This window comes from Lacerta agilis, chromosome 5 (assembly GCF_009819535.1).
Source record: "Lacerta agilis isolate rLacAgi1 chromosome 5, rLacAgi1.pri, whole genome shotgun sequence".
NCBI lineage: Eukaryota > Metazoa > Chordata > Lepidosauria > Squamata > Lacertidae > Lacerta > Lacerta agilis.
The window spans coordinates 13,365,374-13,387,628 of NC_046316.1; the positions used below are offsets into that span (position 1 = coordinate 13,365,374).

At 47.6% G+C, this 22,255-nt stretch overlaps 1 protein-coding gene across 2 annotated transcripts in view; it reads left to right on the top strand.

Annotated features, from left to right (window-relative positions):
- Positions 1-3,059: 3,059 nt before the first annotated feature.
- Positions 3,060-22,255, top strand: part of PKD2L1 (polycystin 2 like 1, transient receptor potential cation channel) — a 41,599-nt gene continuing 22,403 nt past the window's right edge. Inside the window, exon 1 of one of the 2 annotated variants that reach the window (XM_033148669.1) lies at positions 3,060-3,099. Coding sequence is in view for 1 of the 2 variants with exons in the window: in XM_033148668.1 (XP_033004559.1) it covers positions 10,705-11,005 (301 nt within the window). In the remaining variant the exon portion in view is untranslated. Of the gene's footprint in view, positions 3,100-10,437; positions 11,006-22,255 lie in introns of those variants that run through there. The other variant, XM_033148668.1, reaches the window with a different exon arrangement.

The window sequence follows — 22,255 nt, forward strand, 5'->3', positions numbered from 1 at the left end:
ACTGGGAGTTGCCGCCGAGACCATATAGCACCGATCCTGAAATACCTACATTGGCTCCCAGTACGTTTCCGAGCACAATTCAAAGTGTTGGTGCTGATCTTTAAAGCCCTAAACGGCCTCAGCCCAGCAGGGCAATCTTTTAGCATATGCACTGCCAGGGTGCAGAGATTTAGCGCCCCCAAATTTAGTTTAGCTGCCCCCAAATTAACTTTCATTGAGCTTTTTTTGGGAGGGGGGAATCGCTCACCTGTAACAACTCGTCGTCGGGGATATTTGACGCTACGGAGTAACAGAGCAACGGAGGAGGGGGTGGGGACTTTTGCTCCATTGCTTTTCACTGCCGCCAATTGAGGGGGACCAGTATACAGTAGGTATGCATCTGGCACCCCCCAGAATTTGGCACCCGAGTGCCCCGCACCCCTTGCACCCCCGGGTAAAGGCGACCCTGCAGCACAGTATACCTGAAGGAGCGTCTCCACCCCCATCGTTCAGCCCAGACACTGAAGTCCAGCTCCGAGGGCCTTCTGGCAGTTCCCTCCCTGCGAGAAGTGAGGTTACAGGGAACCAGGCAGAGGGCCTTCTCGGTAGTGGCACCTGCCGTGTGCAATGCCCTCCCATCAGATGTCAAGGAAATAAACAACTATCTGACTTTTAGAAGACATCTGAAGGCAGCCCTGTTTAGGGAAGTTTTCAATGTTTGAAATTTTATTCTGTTTTTAGGGTTCTGTTGGGAGCCAGATGGGCGGGGTATAAATAAATTATGTTGTTGTTGTTGTTGATGATGATGTTGATGTTGATGTTGTTGTTGTTGTTGTTGTTGTTGCTGCTGCTGCTGCTGCTGTTCCGCCTCCTTGCCAATAAGCACTTTCCATTTTGGATGGTACCCATCAGTCTGCAGTGGAGAAAGAAGGTGTTAAATTTTATTCAGATCCTTAAAAAGAGAGAGGTAGTGTAGCCCTCCAAGGACTGCGTCCCTTCAGAATGTTTACAAGCATAAATGCACATCTGGAACATTGAGACAGGGAGCGGTGGAAGAAGAAGAAGAGTTTGGATTTGATATCCCGCTTTATCACTACCCGAAGGAGTCTCAAAGCGGCTAACATTCTCCTTTCCCTTCCTCCCCCACAACAAACACTCTGTGAGGTGAGTGGGGCTGAGAGACTTCAAAGAGGTGTGACTAGCCCAAGGTCACCCAGCAGCTGCATGTGGAGGAGCGGAGACGCGAACTCGGTTCACCAGATTACGAATCTACCACTCTTAACCACTACACCACACTGGCTCTCACTGGCGTTTGAATGGGGAAATGGCCGCCTGGGGAGAGGGCAGTGGCGTCGCTAGCCTCTGCGCTGCTGGGGGCGGCGGCAGCGCAGAGGCACCCCCCTGGGGGAGGGGCACGACGCGCGCGCCGTGACGTCATCATGACGTCACGACGCACATGTATACAGAAAGGGGGGATTTCCCCCTTTCCAAGGCTTTTTTTCGGCGGGGGGTGGTGGTGACAAGCGAGGAGGGGGTGACAAGCGTGACACCCCCCCCCCGCTGGCCGACCCCCCCCGCCGAAAAAAGCGGCAGAAAGGGGAAAAAGAAGCAGAGCGGCGCTTAAATGCGCCTGCTCTGCTTCCTTTCCCCGCCCCCCGCGGTTTTTTCGGCGGGGGTGGTGACCAGCGAGGAGGGGGTGACAAGCGTGACACCCCCCCGCTGGTCGGGCCCCCCCCACCGAAAAAAGCGGCGGAAAGGGGAAAATGAAGCAGAGCGGCGCTTAAACGCGCCTGCTCTGCTTCCTTTCCAGGCTTTCCCCGCCCCCCCCCCGCGGTTTTTTTCGGCGGGGGGTGGTGGCCAGCAAGGAGGGGGGAACAAGTTTGACACCCCCCTCGCTGGTCGACCCCCCCCCACGCCGGAAAAAAGCGGCGGAAGCACCCCATCCGTGTGCTGCTGCTCCCGGGGTGACGGAGGGAGCGGCGGCGCGTGGGAGTGGCGGGAGGGGCCGCCGCTTGTCACCCCCACCCGCCGCTGCTCACCCTGTCACTGGGGGCGTACCGCCCCCACCGCCCCTCCCCAGCGACGCCCCTGGGAGAGGGTAAAACAAATACAGTGGTGCCCTGCTAGACGAATGCCTCGCTAGATTAAAAACTTGCTAGACGAAAGGCATTCGCTAGCGGAAGGCTGCTCTGCAAGACAAAATTGTCAATGGGGCTGCCTCGCAAGACGAAAAAAAAAATTTCCCGTCATGAAAACCGCTATTTTGCATTGGTGCTTTGCTAGACGAAAAAATCGCTAGACGAAGACACTCGCAGAACGAATTATTTTCGTCTAGCGAGGCACCACTGTACCTATTTGCTTCTCTCTATATAAAAAATAAAATAAAAACAATATTCAAAAACTGAGCTCTTTTACAACCAACTTTTATCAGGGGAGAATGTGGAAAGGGTTCTGAGTCCTCTGCCCAACCCCAGGAAAAGATTTGTTGTCAAAATTATGCAGAGTTAAGACTGCCTACCTACAAACGGCACTTCAAAACATAGCAGCGAGGAAGGTTCTGACTATCCTGGGAAATATTTACTGGCTAGTCACGGAAAGGACCATTAAGAAAGGAGGAGGATTTGTAGGTACCTCGTGCTCTCACCAGTTCCCAGCTAGGTATTTTTAGTTCAGTTGGCACCCACCCAATGGCACCCACACAGGACCTGCTCTCCGGCCCGATTTATGGGCCTAGCTAAGTTCAAAGCCGCAATCACCCACACAAATTTCACCTGTGCACTCCTCTCTCGCTCTGAGGCCATGTTTTCCACAAACATCATTTGAGGTGGTAAAACTATTAACAGGTTGTACTGCTGCCAACTCCACGGGCCACACATTAATTAAGCCCTGCTCATAGAAAACTAACACATCAGGAGGAAAGCTATACCCTTCTCCCTGACATCTAGTCTTCTATGTGCAAGGAATTTCAAATCATAATTATTTTAATCTGTAGGAGCATTAAATCATGTGGACCTCCGCTATCCCCTGCCTCATCTTGCTACAACTTGGGCTAGAAGAACAAAAAATTCGGGAATGCCCAGGTGTCTTGAAGTAAATAAATCCACGAATCTGCAGAAACAGGTAGGGTTGGGATTAAGAGTCCCTCTGCGTCTCCCAAAAGTCACATCGGAAGAAACAGCTGATGCTCTCTTGCACAAGGATAAGGAGGATAAATAGGACTGTTTGCAGGCGAAGTTAGCATAGCAAAATACTTTGCTGCCACCTGCTGGGAATAATTCTGTTTACTTGATATGGTGTGGACATTTAGGTTTTCCTCTACATGGGAGTTTAACGTGGATTTGAAGATGCTTGCGTCTCAAACTGACCGCCGCCCCACCCCCAATTAATTCAGATTTTTCTGGTCCGCAGATAATCCAATAAGGGAAGACAATCCAATATATGTTATCTGAACACGTATGCACTGAAGCACATGGCGTGTGGGGTTATGCTTTCCCTGGGCACAATCAAAGGAAGTAATAGTGCCACTCTATTTTGCCTTGGTCAAACCACACCTGGAATGCTGTGTCCAATTCTGGGTACCACAATTTAAGAAGGATGTTGACAAGCTGGAACAAGGAGAACCAAGACGATTGAGGGTCTGCAAATAAAGCCTTATGAAGAACGGTTGAAAGAGCTGGGTATGTTTAGCCTGGAAAAGAGACTGAGCAGAGATATGATAGCCATCTTCAGATATCTCAGGGGCTGTCATGTGGAGGATGGAACAAGCTTGTTTTCTTCTGCTCTGGAGGGTAGGACTCAAAGGCTACAATAAAGGAGATTCCAACTAAATATGAGGACAGCAAGTGCTGTTCGGCAGTGGAACAGTCTCTCACAGGAGGTTGTGGACTTCCCTTCCTTGGAGGCTTGGAAGCAGAGGTTGGATGGCCATCTGTCATGGATGCTTCCATTGAGATTCCTGCATCACAGGAGTTTGGACTAGATCACCCTCGGGGTCCCTTCCAACTACAGGACCCCTAAACAGGAAAGTTTTCCACTCAAAAATAACAGCCACCGTCTAATCTCCCTGTAAACGAATCACAAGGAACATTAATAAACAGGTTGTAAGTTTTCTGAAGAGAGCTACCGCCTTTGTCAACACACACACACACACGCACACACGCACACACACACACACACACACACACACACACTTGTTGCAAGCAGAACCTGGCATGCAAAATTACTAATATAGATTAGGCATGATAACCGAAATACCATGAGGAATGTTACTGCTCCAACTTGTTTGGCACAAACATAACAGGTGAAGGAGGAAGAGAGGACTCTATGTACCTGGTGGTTATGTGCACTGGACAGCCTTCAGTCATCAGCAAAACCATTTGCTCTCTTCGCCGTAAACCTTAAGAGAATGACTAAGATGCCTTCACTGATTTTGGGTGGGATTCAACCACATACCAGCAAGACTCTTTCCTTGAAGTGTGCAGCATACCGGTAATTTTATTTTGAAACTGGCATAGCTGAGACATTACCTTGACACAGAACTGAACCTCAACGTTTAGCAGTAATTTTTCTCTCTCATCCTGTTCAGTTCTGATTCAGACATTAACTTAAAATGGTTTAATAACTGGCTCAGTTACTTTGAACATATTCAGATACACATTGTGTGCAGATTCATGTCAACTATTATTCTTGTGGACTGAGTCCAGTGGAAGTGACTATAATGATGAATATTTATCTAGAGAACTTTTTTGATTCCTGAAACATGGGGACAGATCCAAAGGACCATGTTTCTTCCACCATGTCACTCCAACTGGTCCTAAAAGGACTCTTCCCTGAACAGGGTTTGTTGAAGCCTGAGAACTTGCAGTTGGAAGGGGAAATTGTAGAAGCCGACATAATTGCTTAGGCGAATGCCTGGTGATCATTGGATCTTGGCTGTTTTCACACACTAATACCACATCCTGTAGAATTCCATCTATTCTATTTTATCCGCACAATCAGAATGGACTTCAGAAGATGCTTTGGGCATGTGCATTGAACAACGTTATAGTTAACTGTTGTTGCTTGTCTTCACTACTCCCACCCCACCGGTCTGCTCAGAGTTGCGAAGAATTTTCTTATGTTATGAGCGGTCCGTGTCGCCATTAAGAGAAAGAGGTTGGAATAGGCCGACAGATATGTGACCTGTCCCTGGATCAAATGACTTTTCTTCTTTAAGTTCTTAACCTAGCTCAAGGTTGTCATCTGAACTAGCCAGATGTTTAACTGGTTGTCGGTCCATCATTTGAAAAATAAGATTTTAGAGCAGTCTTGCCCACAAATGGCAACTGGACATTCTATTTTGAATAGAATAGAATAGAATAAATCTTTATTGTCATTGTCCCCTTGTGGGAAACAACGAAATTCCTGGGTTGCTATATCAACTCAAATAAGGCACTCCACATAATTTAAAAATACGAATAAACACAGTACAATACAGGACAATATAACAAATAAAATAAGATGACTTCAGAGTCCAGAGTTTCCATTTAAGGCCAAAATTGTTCTAGGAAAGAAATTGTTCTCGCCTTCATTGTTCTGTATCTCCATCCTGATGGCAGAAGCTCAAAGAAATTGTGACCAGGGTGCGATGGGTCTCTTGATATGTCTAATGCCTTTTTGTGGCACCTGATGATATAGATAGATACATTCTAAGGTAGAGTGTGAATAATACTCTCTTGGCTACTGCAACTTTGGTTTAAGGAGCCATTTGACACCTAGCTTATAGGTCTGAGCTTCTAACATTGCACATGGCTTAGTATTAGAGCACCTGCTGCACATGCAGAAGGCCGCAGGTTCAGTCCTTCGTATCTCCAGGTAAGTCTGGGAGAAACACATGTCTGAAAACCTGGAGAGATTCTCCCAGTCAGTGCGGGCAATACTGGCCTAAATGGCAGCTTCCTCTGTTCCTAAGAGTTTTAACAAAGTTCTGCACAGGAAGCACTGTGGACAGTCAAAAGTGCTATACAAATGTGGAGAATTCTTATGACCAGTGAGAGAGTGTGGAGCCTCCTTGACATGACGAAGGGGATGCAAAGAAACCAGATCTCCAAGCACCCCAGCAGCAAGCTGCTTTCTGTGGCTAGGATGTGCTGGGCGTCCCCTCTCATGTCCAGTGTGGTACGTGGGTGGCACTGTGGTCTAAACCACTGTGCCTCTTGGGCTTGCCAATCGGAAGTTCAGCAGTTCGAATCCACTCAACGGGGGTGAGCTCCCGTTGCTCTGTCCCAGCTCCTGCCAACCTAGCAGTTCAAAAGCACACAAGCACGAGTAGATAAATAGGTACTGCCGTGGTGGGAAGGTAAATGGTGTTTCCGTGCGCTCTGGCACTTGTCACGGTGTCCCGTTGCACCAGAAGCGGTTTAGTCATGCTGGCCACATGACCTAGAAAAGCTTCATTGGCCTGAAAGTGGAGATGAGCGCCGCACCCAATAGTTGAATTCGACTGCACTTAACCATCCAGGGGTCCTTTACCTCTCATGCCCATTGCTACACCTCAGTCCCTCTTGGCGTTTGGAAAACAAGTGGCCAGGATTCCAGCCTTTCGTTAGTTTCCTAACTAAGCCCTAAGGGTTTCTTGGAGGCAATGCACTGATACTGATAGATGTTTATTTGGCATTTGCGCCCATCTTACAATACAAAACAGAACAAACAAAAGAGAATCAAATAAAACAACAGCACCGTACAAGCTGCAAATAAGAACACAACTCACAAGGACCAATATTAACATTTCCATAAAAGCATATCTCGGAGAAATTTTAAAGTTAAAATTTAAGCATCAAACTAAAATCAGTGACTAATTTCATTTTGGAAAACATATTTATAATTTCGTTAATCAGCTAACATCCCATTTCGTCTCTTATACGAAATAACGGCTGTTAGGAATCTAGCAACCTGTAGGGTTATGTAAGGGTGGAGGCAATGCACAAAACTGTCTTGTGATATCTTACGTAAGGCAGATCTTCTTTTGTGCCCTGAACTAATGGCCCATCGGCGCTTTCACAGTTTGCCCAATAAATCAATGCCAGCGTTTTGAGAGTCTCCTTTGTGGCCACCGAATAAGATGCTATCCTTTAAAAAAACAAAAAACAAACAAACCAAGTACGCTGTTCAATTCCACAGCTTACAAAGAATAAGAAGGTCTGCCTGCCTCAAAGTATAGACAGTAATGTGGGTGGCGAGGAGGGGGGCAGGAGTGAGGGGCTCCTTCCTAAACTCTGCCACAGCAATCGGAACAGTCTCATGACTGCTGAAGCAAGTTCCTTCAGAGCTGTTAAAGAGCAGTCATAACTCAAGTTCAACTTTTGCGGCCTTGTTCCCTCCGAACAGGGCCGACCCACCCATGAGGCAAGGTGAGGTGACAGCCTTAGGTGGCAGGATCCACAGGGGCAGCAGATCTCAGTGTATATCTTTATTGTGGGATGTAAAAGAGGACAGGAGCAGTCAAACACAACTTTTGCTAGAGTAGACATAAAGGTTGTCTCAGTCCTGCAGCCGGAACTTCCTGCGTTCCTGGACTGAGACAAAACTTCCTTGTATGTAACTTGAGATGGCTGTGGCCTCTCCTTGAAGAACCACAGGCCGGGCCTCCATTTTGTCTCTTCAGTCTTCTCTCTCTCATTGCCATCTTAACAGCAGCATTACTAAGATGCACCCTTGGCTCTAGGCCAAGAGAAGAAAAGGGGGGACTTTCTCCCATAAGGAGATAGTCATCACATGTTTTGTAACTTTTAAGTCTGCCTCTGGGATCCTTTGTGTGAACAGATGATTTCTTGTGAGTAAATGTTTTATACTTTACTGAAGACTGTGTAGTGTCTTATTAAAAGAGGGATTAGAAAGGGGAAGACACAAGGATAATATTTCTAATGATTCTAGCGAGTCTGTGCAAGCTATCCGCTGTGTGTGTGCTAAAAAGGGAATGTTAACTCTGCAGATATTATAGAACTTGTAAACACAAGTTGGGACAGGATATTTTAAACAATATACCCTCCCCCACATCCCTTAACATTCCCACATTTATCCCCCCCCTTCTTCCTGATGGAACACCCCTTCTTCCCTGACAGGGAGGGAAGCATCATTTTCTGATTTGCCTCAAGTGCCAGAATGTCTTGGGAGCCTCCTTGACATCAGATGTCAAGGAGATGAGCAACTATACAACCTTCTGAAGACATCTGAAGGCAGCCCTGTATATAGAAGTTTTTAATGTTTAATTATGTTTTTGTATATGCTGGAAGCTGCCCAGAGTGGCTGGGGCAACCCAGTCTGATGGGCGAGGAACAAATGATAAAATATAAGAGAACAAGGGAGGCATTAATGGCAAATTCTGGCACCTCCTTTTCTAGAAAAATAGCACCCAAACCAACCATGTATGGTGGTGGCCCTCTTAATACAGCAATGCTGTCTGAGTCTGCTCTCATACTATGACTCTCAGCCTTTAACCCTGTCCTGCAAGATTCTCCTTCTCCTGACCCACACACCTACCCCGATCACTCAAGCCCCCTGCTTCTAGCACCTCCCAGCTCATCCCTTCAGCAGACTGCTCTTTGGTGTCCCTCTATCAGGATCTGGGATCTAAGTTATTAGTGAAATTACCAATACAGGCACGATAACCGAGGTACCATGAGGGATGTTATTGCGCCAACCTGTTTGGCACAAATATAACAGGCGGAGGAGGAAGAGAGGACTCTATGTACCTGGCGGTTATGTGCACTGGACAGCCTTCAGTCATCAGCAAAACCATTTGCTCTCTTCGTCATGAACCTTAAGAGAATGGCTAAGACACCATCACTGATTTTGGGTGGGATTCAACTACATACCAGCAAAGTCATATTCCACAACAAACCCACCTCCCAAGAAAACCAGACTTTTTGCAGACCTTTTTGTGGACCAGTGGCGGACCTTGACACCTCAAATTTCAGTGGTGCGCTGTTTGAGGCCCAGATCCAGAACCCAAAAAGTCTTCTGCTGCCCCGAGCCAGCTGACTCGCAGAGTAGCGCAGAAGCAGAAGACTCTTTCCTTGAAGTGTGCGGTATAATTTAACTTTGAAACTGGCACTGCTGAGACCTTACCCTAACACAGAACTCAACCTCAACGTTTAGCAGTATCTCTTCTCTCTCACCCTGTTCAGTTCTGATCCATACATTAACTTAAAATGATTTAATAAGTGGCTCTGTTACTTTGAACCTATTCATATACACATTGTGTGCAGATCGATCCAGAGACTGCTCTTTGGTGTCCCACCTTCAGGATTCGGGGTCTAAGTCATCTTCTTCAGGGCCGACTCTGGGGGCCTCTTGGGCAGGTGGCTCCCACCACTCTTCCTCATCCAGCCTGTCCCTGAATTTCTCCTGGTGCTGCCACTAGCGGGAAGCTGCTTTGACCCTCCTTCCCCTCCAAGACAGGAGGAAGAGAGGAAGGAGTCGGCTACTGGAGCCATGCTGAGCTCAGCTCTGCACTTTGCCTCTGCACTTTTTGGACATTGGTGGGGCCAGCCTGCACTCCCAAAATATTGGGAGCCCCCCAAAAGGGCTTGGCTCCCGGGAGCTGCCACCCTTGATCCTACAATTGGCCTACATGTGGATTTTAGATGGCCGTTGCTGCTAGTTAGTGCCTGTTCCTAGGTTGCCATTTTGAATGCAGGCAGGGCCGTCTTTAGCAGATGCGGTGCTGGGGTGCAAATATCCGCCCAGTGCCCCCAAATTACCACGGATAGTGTTTGGGCGGCCGTAGCTGCGCACTGCCAGCCATTGGGGGGGTGCAACTCTCCCCCATGCAGCTGCGGGAGAGCGATCCTCGCAGAGGCTTGGGAGTGAAGTTGCGCCTCCTCCAAGTCTCCTCAGGAGGAGAGCGAACACCGCAGAGGCTTGGGAGAGAAGCTGCCTGCCTGCCCGCCAGCCATATGGTTGGCGGGGCGCAGCTTCCATCCCAAGCCTCTGTGGGGATCGCTCTCCTCCTGAGGATGCTTGGGAAGGAAGCTGCATGCCCGCCAGCCTTATGGTTGGCGGGGCACAGCTGGCGGGTGTGCAGGGAAAGGGGAGGCTGTTGGCAAAGCTGCGCAGCTCCTCCACTCGCTGGGGCGCCCCTGAGAGGCTGGCGCCCTGGCGCGATGCACCACTAACCCCTATGGGAAAGACGGCTCTGAATGCAGGAGTTCTGAAAGGCCCCAGTTCAAAAAGCAGCCTCAGAAAACAAGTCGACAGTTTTGATTTACAAACCTCAAATGCTCTGTCAGCGCAGCTCTATTTAAAAATCAGCACCTTTGGGGATGTGCCAGGTGCCACTCACCATTACCGGCAACCCAAGGTGTCCAATGAACATCCGGCCTTTTCTTGCCTCCCTCCTTCCCTGGAAGCCAGGCCAAATCAGCCAATATCTCCGCCGTCTTCTCTCTCCCCACCTCATGCTGGTTTTCATGGCTGTTGTTCAGAGCGAGGAAGAGATCCTCCCCTGGGTGTAGCTGTGCTCACCAAAGAATAGACCCTGCGCTTGTTCCAACAATGGTCTGTGCCTCCATTCTGTAACCTGTCACCCAATGAATTGGTATAAAAGAACGAGGCCGTTCAGCGGCTGAGTGCAGAACAGAACCTATGCTCCCCCTATTGCTGACCTGCCTGTTTTTCTCCTCTGTGTTCCTCCGAACAAACCGGCAACTGAACTAAAAAGAAACTTCGGCCCCGGTTTGCCTCGCCATGAGCTCTTCCCACCTGAACAACCGAGCTGAGAGCCATTTCCAAGCCCGAGAAGAGCACGAACTGGAAACTCTGGGGAATAAGGCATGGGACAACCCCGTTTATAACGGGTCGCCTTCCTCTTCCCTGAAAATCAGGGCCATCTACAATCCCAAATCCATCTTGGAAAACCCCTATGAGAATATTGAGAAGCTGACCGACTCCCTGCCCTACCAGAAGGAGAGAGAGAAAGATGAGAGGAGGGTTGCCAAGAAGAAGCCTTTCTCTGCGTGCTGCTTCTATATCTGCAAAGGCATCCGAGGTAACAGGGTGGTTGGCGGTAGCGATGGTGAGGATTGGTTTTTAGACTCAGGAGAGGGCCAGCAACTCACAGCAACTCCACCTCCATGCAGGAGGAAAGCAAGTATTTTTGCACAGCGATTGCTGTGGAAGTGGTTTGCAGCAAAACAGCTGCGTCTTGCACTTCTCTGTACTGCATCGGCCGTATTGTTTGATTAACAGGAGGAAAAGCAGGGATAGAGAGACAGGAAAGGAGAACAGGGGTTGTCTGAAAGCCTTTTCCAGCTGGAGAGCTTGAACCTCAGAGTTCGCAACTGCTGAACCCGTAGAGGGATGCAATGCCAGTGTCATTTCCCTGAGCTCCAAACATATTGTTGTTGTTGTTGTTGTTGTTGTTACTATTATTAATTAATTTTTTAAAACACCCTTCATCCAAGGATCACAGGGCAGTTTGCAAATATAACATAAGCAGGGGAGTAATTTTATGCAGACTCGTGTAGAAGTAAGCCCCATTGAACCCCAGGAGAAAACGCGCATAGCTCTGCGTTGGCTTGCATCCAAGTAAATGGGCTTAGTTAGACTGAACACCGTGTGTAGAAAAATAGGATAATGTCAAAGACAATATCTATGACCATGGATAGCCATAGAGCTTGGAGCTGGAGTGGCCTTTACACATTTTTGCAATGACTTGAGAATGAAATATTAATTTATTGCTTCTTCTTTTTTGTGCGTGTTCTGTCCTGAATGTTGATAGAGGATTGTTACAATAACAGGAGAAGTTGGTTAAAAACTTGAAGGTAGGGGGGGGGGAACTTTTCAAAAGTCCCATGGAGGTGTTTCTTTGAAGCTCCTCCATAGACACACCCGTCACTCTGATCCCACGATCTGCTACATGTGAGGTGGTCACAATGTTGTTGTATTTGCTTTCTCTTTCTAAAGTGTGGCTTGACTCACTTGCCTGAGCTTCCTGGGGCTACTAATACTCCCTTGGCATTTTTTGGGGGGGGGCTGTGTACACACTGTACCTTTCCAATATATTCGAAGCACGTTATTTCCCCTCAAATAATTCTGGGCACTGCGAGTGGTTAAGAGCTGCTGGGGATTTGAACTCGGCGAGGGGTAAATGGCAGCACCCTGAATTCTTGGAGCAAAAGAATGTTTTTTTGAATGGGGTTTAAAGCTGTGTACACAGCCTTGGTAGGGCTAGGCGGGGTATAAATAATAAAATTATTATTATTATTATTAGGCTGCTACTCTATGCTTGCTGCTCTGCTAAGTCTTGAACTAGCATTGCGGAATCCCTGGTTCATATCCCATGCAGCTATGAAGCTCATTGGGTAAGCAAATCCACAGTCGCACTTTTGGTAAGCCCAACAAGATCCCCTGATCCTCCCCATTTCTTTTATTGTTTTCGGGTTTCTCATGGGTTGCTTGGGTTTGGGGAGAGCTCTGTCTCCCCTTTCATTGAGTGGCGGTTCTGAACACCGCCAGTTTTTTGTCTGTTAAATGAGCATTGTGTGGTGCTGTGGAGTTTCTCAGATTTCCGTACATGCCCCTGCTTCCACCCCACCTCCCCCAAAGGTTAAATAGTGTTTCTCAGCCTTTGCTATCTTTCAGAGAGGTACTGTGATGGTAACAGGGGAAGAGAGGTGTTTGAGCTGCCTTGCACTCCTGGGAGGAAATGCAGGATATAACTGTAATAAAATACATGATCTCTGGAGGTTTCCCACGCTGCTAAGGAAATTGTGTCGCAAGACTGAGGGGCCTGGGCGATAACACCCTTTGCAGTTACTAGGCAATTTAAAAGCCGTTTTCAGATTTGCCATGGAACCTAGCAAAACAGGGCTGTCTCGTGAACCTAGCTAGCATGGGCGTAGTGGTAAGTATCCTTGCCTGTCAGACAGGAGACTGGGGTTCGATTCCCCGATGGGGAGCCATGGACGCAGGTGGCGCTGTGGTCTAAACCACTGAGCCTCTTGGGCTTGCCGACCAGAAGGTTGGCAGCTCGAATCCCCAGGACGGAGTGAGCTCCCGTTGCTCTTTCCCAGCTCCTGCCAACCTAGCATTTGAAAGCGCGCCGGTGCAAGTAGATAAATAAGTACTGCTGCGCCAGGAAGGTAAGCGGCGTTTCCGTGCGCTCTGGTTTCCGTCACGGTGTTCTGTAGTGCCAGAAGCGGTTCAGTCCTGCTGGCCACATGACCCGGAAAGCTGTCTGTGGACAAACGCCGGTTCCCTCTGAAAGCGAGATGAGCGCCACAACCCCATAGCCGCCTTTGACTAGACTTAACCGTCCAGGGGTCCTTCACCTTTTACCTTTACCTAGAAGAGTTGGTCATGGAACCAGCAAGAGGGGTGGTGACTCTGAAGTTAGTCTTAAGTGCCACCCAAGACTAACTGGGAACCACAGTGCTGTCAAATCCAGGAGCATAGCATGGGGAGTACCGGGGGACCGTGGCCCCAGGCACACAATTTTTGAGGGGGTGCAAAACAGGCACCCCCATGCAGGTGACCCCAGCATGATCCGGCCTGGTGCTCCTCTCTGTCCGTCAAGGGCCACATTGGGCAGCTGGACTCCCTCGGCATGGCCCCACTTTGCTCTGGTGGAGTTGGGGTCACTCTGGCGACAAAGGTTGGGCTGGGACCCCCCCCCCCATGCCTGATGCACATGCATGCCCAACCCTGAGTACCAAAAATTGATGCTACGCCGCTGGATAGATTCAATATATATGTAAAACGGACCCGACAGTCACATTTGTCTTCAAAGAGTAAACATCCCAAAAGTGTGGGGGGAGGCACTGGCGGAGGAACGGGAGTGCGGAGGGAGTGGACCGCCCCTGGCACTATTATTCCGGTAGGTGCCATCACGGCAGGGCCCCCGGACACGCGCCGCGCATCCCCCATGCGCTCCAGGCGCCACGCCCCCAGAACGCGCACCACACCCCCACCTGCTCTTCGCCCCTGGTAGCGGAGCATGCAGCTTCCCCACTGATTGGGGGGGGGGTTAAAAAAAGGAAGCAGACATGCAAAGGGAAGAGGGTCGAGTTTCCCTAAAGTGCTCGGGAGATTATTTTTTTAAAAAACCACAGTATCAAAAGCTCAGCTTTAATGTATGCCAAAGATGAAGGAAGCTACCTCCAAGGCCAAGAGGTTGCTAAAAATGAACTGGAGGGGCGTGTTGCTCAAAACACAAATATCAGCATCGACAACAAACATTTAATACACTCGTAGCAGGAGAATAGCAGGGCTTTCCCCCCAGTTCCAGCACCTCTCAGGTGGGCGCCATTGCCATCATAAGAGAACAAGGGAGATGTTCATGGTGAGTTCCGGCACCTCTCTTTCTTGAAACAGGCTAGGAGGCAATTGGTCATTTGAAGATGAGGGAGTCATCACGCCAGAGCACTGCCTCCCACAGTCTGGTCAAACTCACGTTGGTAGCTTCAAGAATACTGTCCAAACATCTCGCCCTCTGTCGTCCCCTTCTCCTTGTGCCCTCCATCTTTCCCAACATCAGGGTCTTTTCTAGGGAGTCTTCTCTTCTCATGAGGTGGCCAAAGTACTGGAGCCTCAACTTCAGGATCTGTCCTTCCAGTAAGCACTCAGGGCTGATTTCCTTAAGAATGGATAGGTTTGATCTTCTTGCAGTCCATGGGGCTCTCAAGAGTCTCCTCCAGCACCATAATTCAATCCTTCATGGATCACTGCCTTGTCATGGCGAAGGGGCTTGAATAACTTCCACCCAAGACGGTCAGGTCATAGTGGAGAGTTTTCACTAAACGTTATCCACCTGCAGAAGGAACCAGCAATCCACTCCTGTATCCCCGCCAAGAAAACTCCTTCCCATAGAGAACAGGACAATTCCACAAGTTATTTACCAGTCACGAATAAGAAGTTCCTACTCAGAGGCAGAGCCGCTCTGAAAAGTTTCCGTAGCTTTTTGGTAGCCTGTGCAGCTGTTCCACTAACATATTTAGATGTAGTTTATTAATGCTTGGGCCAGAAGCCATTCACATATACTGTATATTCTGGCGTATAAGACTACTTTTTAATCCAGGAAAATCTTCTCAAAAGTCGGGGGTCGTTTTATACGCCGGGTGGAGAATCTGCACTCGAGTATATTTCAAACTCTATATTTTAACTGGGAAAGTTGGGGGATCGTCTTATACGCCCAGTCGTCTTATACGCTGGAAAATACGGTAAGATAAATAAATACAGTACAAATCCCAAGAGTACAGATACTGCATAAAACCACCTTGCCGCCTAGATTCATACATAAAACCTACATCTTTGCAATACTATATCAGTCACATGTAACATCTATAGAATGTACAGATTGAAAGGGTAAAATTTAATGCAGATGAAAAAGATTAATTATGAACAGATATTGAGGTTAAATGAGAGCACCCCCAAAGCAGCTGACTGCAAACTCCTCAATAACTCTTGCGCAGATTTTTATTGCTGCTGGGGCAAAAAGAGAGACCTTATGGGTTACCCTGCAATCAGTGTCTGACAGGAAGTAGGAAATCTTTTCTGTAATGGTGTTGGAATGTAGATGAGGCAGAACAGATCCCAGAAATTTGGTTCTTGGTTCAGAGTAAAGTGAACCAAAGGACAAATAGTGAGGCAGATCCTCAGTTACTGGGGCCCTGCAAATACGCAAGAGAAGCACCAAGGGGGTGTGAGAATATCTGGCGCCAGTCATAGCTGTGGGCATCGTTTGGAAACAGAGGGGTGTAAATGCTTGCTTCAGCTTTGGAAATGTATGGCAGGGGCGGGGATCATGCCTGGAAAAAAGACGGGACGGGAGGACAGTGCAGAAAAAGCAGAAAAAGTCAGCTGGATTCTCTGTAACATTGAGAGAACAAGGGGTGACAATGGAAGCTACTGTAGCTCTGTATTGTGACATGGCACCACTATCACTGAGTGGTGTGGGATTCCGGGGTCCAGGGTTTGTGTTTCCTTTGGAAACAGCAGATACGATGGTGTCTTTATGACATGTGGTTTATTTCTACATATATACAACCTGGGCTTCTCATGGAGGGGCTTCCAGCATTACGCTCCAAGGGGGTCCTGTTTCTCCCATAGCTGCTTTGGATTCAAACTATCAGCCCAAATGGTGCTCTGATCACTGCCGCCGCCGCCGCCTTCAGCTTGACGTGTTTAACAGGCTGAAACGATTTCCCTGCTACTGGCCTTTGTTCTTCTAGCTAGCCCAGAGCTCTGGGTCCAACGGAGAGTCTTTTCCTTATGGGTGACTCTCTTGATTTTCTTCTCAATTTTGCTAGGCTCTAAAATGCAACAAGCAAACCAAGCAAACTTTACGGGGTCGCAGTAAGCATCAAAGAAAGCTGGAAATGTCCCCTGTCTTGGCCAGGAAGGGCAGGATTAAGACAGGCCCAATAAACAACCTTCAAGACATCTTGGAACAAATTGCTCAGTACCGAGCCAGGCACTAAGAAACAGGTCACAAGGCAGAGGGCCACAGCTAAACTGCATACCTCCATTTCACAGAGCTAAGAAACTTCCAAAGCTTGACACAGGCTATGTCCTAGTCTTCATTAAGATGATAAATGAGCCACTGCTAAAACCTTAGCCTAGCGTTGGTTGGAGCTGGAGTCTGATGGGACCTGGAGAGCACCTAGTGTAGTGTGGTGTGGTGGTTAGAGTGCTTGACTAGGACCTGGGAAGAGCAGGGTTCAAATCCCCGCTCAGCCATGAAATTCACTGGATGGCCTTGGGCCAGTCACAGTCTCTGAGCCTAACCTACCTCACACAGATCTTACGTGGATAAAATGGGGAGGAAGAAACTATGTATGCTATGTATGAGATAGATGTGATAGGCAGATAATACTTATATTGTTTATATGGTACCCATCTGACTGGGTTGCCTCAATTACTCTGGGCGGCTCCCATTAGTCCTAGTGCCTTGAGCACTGCCGCTCCAGGTTAGATGTGACTGATTATCAGTACAGATTATATTAGACTGGTTATTACCTAGATTCCTTTTTTTTGCGGTGAAGCAAATTCCGTAAAGCAAAGTTCAAAGGGGTTCAAAGACATCCACCCTTCCTGGTCGTATTCAATATAAGGATGGAGACTCTCACCTTGAATAGAACCATCGGTCTTTGGATTTCTCTTGATCATCCCCAAAAGCAGAACTGAACTTGGTTTTCTAGGAAGGTGTGTCATAGCCATTCCAGACTGCCCGGAAATGTTTTTCTTTCACCTGTAAATTACAAAGCAATTTCAGGGCATGACTCCAGCTCCCTTGGCTCGAGGAGTGAGCTCTGGCTGACACTTGTGCCCTTACTGAAACGTTGGTTGTGGATTCCCTGAAACACAGAGAGATGGCACAAACCAAATTGCTCCAGTGTTTGTCCTCTGTTTACTGGAGCACTGTACAACCTGGAAAAAAATGGCAAGTATGGTGCCACAGGGTTCTGTCTTGGGCCCATTGTTGTTCAGCGTCTTTGTAAAAAAAACACTTTGAGGGAGGAACTGAGCGGATGCTCATCAAATTTGCCGATGACACCAAGCTGGGAAGGGTAGCTAATGCCGCAGAAGGCGGAATCGGGATTCAAAATGATCTTAACAGATAGGAGAAAAACTAACAAAATGAAATTCAATCGGAACAAATGTCAGGTTCTGCACTTTGGCAGGAAGAATCAGATGCACCAATGTAAGATGGGGGACACCTGGCTTGCCAGTAGAACATGTAAAAAGGATCTAGGGGTCTTAGTTTACCAAAAGCTTAATATGAGTCAACAGCATGAATCAGGGGTCAGCAGGGGGCTGGTCCACTGTCCCTCAGACCTTGTGGGGGACCGAACTATATTTTTTTTGGGGGGGGGATGAAAGAATTCCTATGCCCCACAAATAACCCAGAGATGCATTTTAAATAAAAGCACACATTCTACTCATGTAAAAACACGCTGATTCCCAGACCATCCGTAGGCCGGATTGAGAAGGCGATTGGGCCTACACGTGGCCTGAATGCTATTCTAGGCTGCATCAACAGAAGTCTAGTGTCCAGATCAAGGGAGGTAATAGTCCCACTATATTCTGCCTTGGTCAGGCCACACCTGGAATACTGTGTCCAATTCTGGGCACCACAATATAAGGGACACAGGGACGCGGGTGGCGCTGTGGGTTAAACCAATGAGCCTAGGGCTTGCTGATCAGAAGGTTGGCGGTTGGAATCCCCGCGATGGGGTGAGCTCCTGGACCTAATGGTCAGGGGTCCCTTTACCTTTACCTTACAATATAAGAAGGATATTGACAAGTTGGAATGTGTGCAGAGCAGGGAAACCAAGATGATCAAGGGTTCGTAGTTAATTTTCCTCCTGATTTCAGAACCTAATAGAGGGAACAGCAAAGAACCACAGGTGAGAGACAAAAACAATCCCTATATATTTCTTCCCCTTCCAATATAGAATATTGGATTCTGTCTGGGGAAAGTCCTGCTATCACCATATGTGTTCCACTTAAGAAGAATGGAACATTCCAAGTACATCCTATATATAAAGCTTATCTCCCCCACCCCCAATGGCAAAACCAGGAAAAAATATTAAAGAGTACAGTTTTCTTTGTTTCTTTTCTTTTCTTACTTCATTTTTGAAATAATTTTTATTGGTTTTACAAAATAGATCACACAATTAACATTTTAAAAATAAAAAATAAAAATTGAAATAAAACAAGATTCATCCAAATCTTAGGACTTCCCTCCTCACCTCCGTGGGTCCTTTAAATACCTTAATCAACTGCATATTATTGTTCATCCGAATTATAGTCCTCCAACATATACAAAGTCTTCGTAACATTGCAAGTGTTATTCAAAGGCTGCCAAAGAGTTCAAGTGTTTACAGTGTCCTTTTATCTGTATTTGTCCCAATTCGCCGAAGAATTGATGCTTTTGAATTTATGGTGCTGGGGGAGACTCTTGAGAGTCCCATGGACTGCAAAAAGATCAAACTTATCCATCCTTAAAGAAATCAGCCCTGAGTGCTCACTGGAAGGACAGATCCTGAAGTTGAGGCACCAGTACTTTGGCCACCTCATGAGAAGAGAAGACCCCCTAGAAAAGACCCTGATGTTGGGAAAGATGGAGGGCACAAGGAGAAGGGGACGACAGAGGATGAGATGGTTGGACAGTGTTCTTGAAGTGACTAGCATGAGTTTGGCCAAGCTGTGGGAGGCAGTGGAGGATAGGCGTGCCTGGCATGCTCTGGTCCATGGGGTCACGAAGAGTCGGACACAACTTAACGACTGAACAACAACATTTGTCCCATTCTCAGTTGAAGTTTTGGTCCTCCAGATTTCTGATTTTCCCAGTCAATCTAGCCATCTCTACAGAGTCAATTAGTTTCATCTGCCAGTCCGCCTTTGTCGGCCTCTTGTCCTCTTTCCACCGCTGGGCAAGCGGCATCATTGCAGCTGTAGTCTCGTACATGAGCAGTCTTCTCAAATCCTTTGGTATATCTGACCTAAAATTTCTAAGGGAGAGGCCTCCGGTCTTTTGGCAAAGGTTATTTTAAACATTTTTTTAAATTCATTGTAGATCATTTCCCAGAATTCCTTTAAAAGGTAAAGGGACCCCTGACCGTTAGGTCCAGTCGTATCCAACTCTGGGGTTGTGGTGCTCATCTCGTGTTAATGGCCGAGGGAGCCAGCATACAGCTTCCGGGTCATGTGCGCAGCATGACTAAGCCGCTTCTGGCGAAACCAGAGCAGCGCACGGAAACGCCGTTTACCTTCCCACCTGAGCAGTACCTATTTATCTACTTGCACTTTGATGTGCTTTTGAACTGCTAGGTGGGCAGGAGCTGGGACCGAGCAACAGGAGCTCACCCCGTCGCGGGGATTCGAACCACCGACCTTCTGATTGGCAAGCCCTAGGCTCAGTGGTTTAGACCACAGCGCCACCCGAGTCCCAGAATTCCTTTATCTTTTTACAATTCCACCACATATGATGAAAGGTTCCCTTAAAGAGGACAGTTTTCATTGGGTTGTGATAATCCCCTCACCCATTTGCTGTTAGCATCACATTTTACTAATAAACACACACACACACACACACACACACACAAACACACACACTGATTAAAAGTTACCACAGTTTTTTCAGCATACCTCTGGCCTCAGGGAAGACAAAAACTTTAATACAGGGACTGTTTGGCTGCAAATCCCATATATACATACACACTTTATTGGAAGTGAATGCTACTCTGCACAGCGAAGCTTAAGTTCTGACTAAGCATGCATTAAGGTTGGCTTGCATGCTATACTGATATCTCCTCCTTCATTTTTTTAAACCGAACAGGTTTAGTAACAAATGTGGTGGCTTCAGCTTTCAGAAACCGGAGCTCACTTTGTCTCAGATAGGTGATGTAATTTGGAATGTTTGCTAGAAATACATCCCTGGGCATAGGTGTGTAGAAAATGAAACTGTAACGTATTATCAAACTTTGTAGACCATTTCATGCATCTTGCTTTTATTTGTAAGCCGCCCTGAGTCTCTGTCAGGGGAAATTAATATTATAGATAAATGAATAAATAAATAATATAGAATTGTCGAATTGTAGAGTTGGAAGGGACTACAAGGGTCATCAAGTCCAACCCCCTGCAATGCAGGAATCTTTTGCCCAACGTGGGACCCGAACCCATGACCCTGATATTAACAGTCTCATGCTCTACCAACTGAGCCCACATGTAGCTCACGGCCAGATATTCTCACACCCCTGACTGATTTGGTAAAAAGAAAAAGAAAAAGGGTCTGTAGGGAATCAGAAAAGCAGTGGGACCGGTACAGGAGATATATTTTATTGGAACAATTCATAATGGTCATTTGCAGAGTGTATCAGCAATGAAACTATTTCCAGGGTGGCTTATAAATACAGTCGTACCTTGGAAGTCGAAAGGAATGAGTTCCGGAAGTCCGTTTGACTTCCAAAACGTTTGGAAACCAAAGCGCGGCTTCTGATTGGAAACTCCTGCAGCCAATCGGAAACCGCGGAAGCTGCATCAGACGTTCGGGTTCCAAGGAACGTTCGCAAACTGGAGTGCTCCCTTCTGGGTTTGCGGCGTTCGGGAGCCAAAACATTCGGGATTCGCAAGGCATCCGGGATCCAAGGTACGACTGTAAAGCGCTAAAATACAACCCAAAGTGGCAGATAAAAGAAAGTAGCATGGAAGCTGGTCTGATAAAACTGAGATGAAAGACCTAGGGAAATGAGAAGGCATATTTGTCTGGTGCCACAGTAGGCTCAGGCAGCTGTCCTCACGGGAAGCGTAACCCTGCCTTAATTCTGATGGTGGCGGTGAGGGGAGGCCTCCAGAGAAGAAGAAGAAGAAGAAGAAGAGTTTGGATTTGATATCCCGCTTTTCACTACCCGAAGGAGTCTCAAAGCGGCTAACATTCTCCTTTCCCTTCCTCCCCCACAACAAACACTCTGTGAGGTGAGTGGGGCCAAGAGACTTCAGAGAAGTCTGACTAGCCCAAGGTCACCCAGCAGCTGCATGTGGAGGAGTGGAGACACGAACCCGGTTCCCCAGATTACGAGTCTACCACTCTTAACCACTACACCACACTGGCTCTCAACACAGAGACAGACCTGTGTCGTGAATAAGGAAGCTTTTGAAGCGCAAGTAGGAAGGAGGAAAAAGCTTCGCTCGCACGATATATTAGTATTCCCTATTACAGCACACTTTGTTCTGTTCCATTCTGAGTGCTTTTGATTAGGGGTGTGTAGCAATATCCATCTCAGATCGCTGATAGCAGGTGTCCTTAGAGCTGAACCTCTTGAGACTCTATTAAAGGATTAGAAACCCTTAGGCTATTGATGTCGGTACACCTACTCGGCTTTTAAGTGAGGAGTCACATGTGCACCAGATGAAAGTTAAAGTAAGAAGAAGAAGAAGAAGAAGAAGAAGAAGAAGAAGAAGAAGAAGAAGAAGGCGATGAAGAAGCCATTAACGGTCTGAACTATCTCATCAGCTTGTTAGCTGATGAAACAGCAGCTTGATGAAAGAAAACAATGTTCAAACGGAGCCCAGCCCATGTTCTTAGGCTCAGGGTTGGCACCGCTGGGAGCACGAAAGAGCATTTGCTTTGGATCTGGAACAGCAGTCGAGCGCATGAGCTCCTTCAGGCTGCCTCAGTGGAAGGGGTGGGGAGCAGAATGAATCCCATTAGCTCGGCCGAAAGGACACTCACCTGGGCCCTGGTTAGTTGCGTCACTGTGGCAACGGTGGCAATGTAGAACGGGAGGGGTAAGGT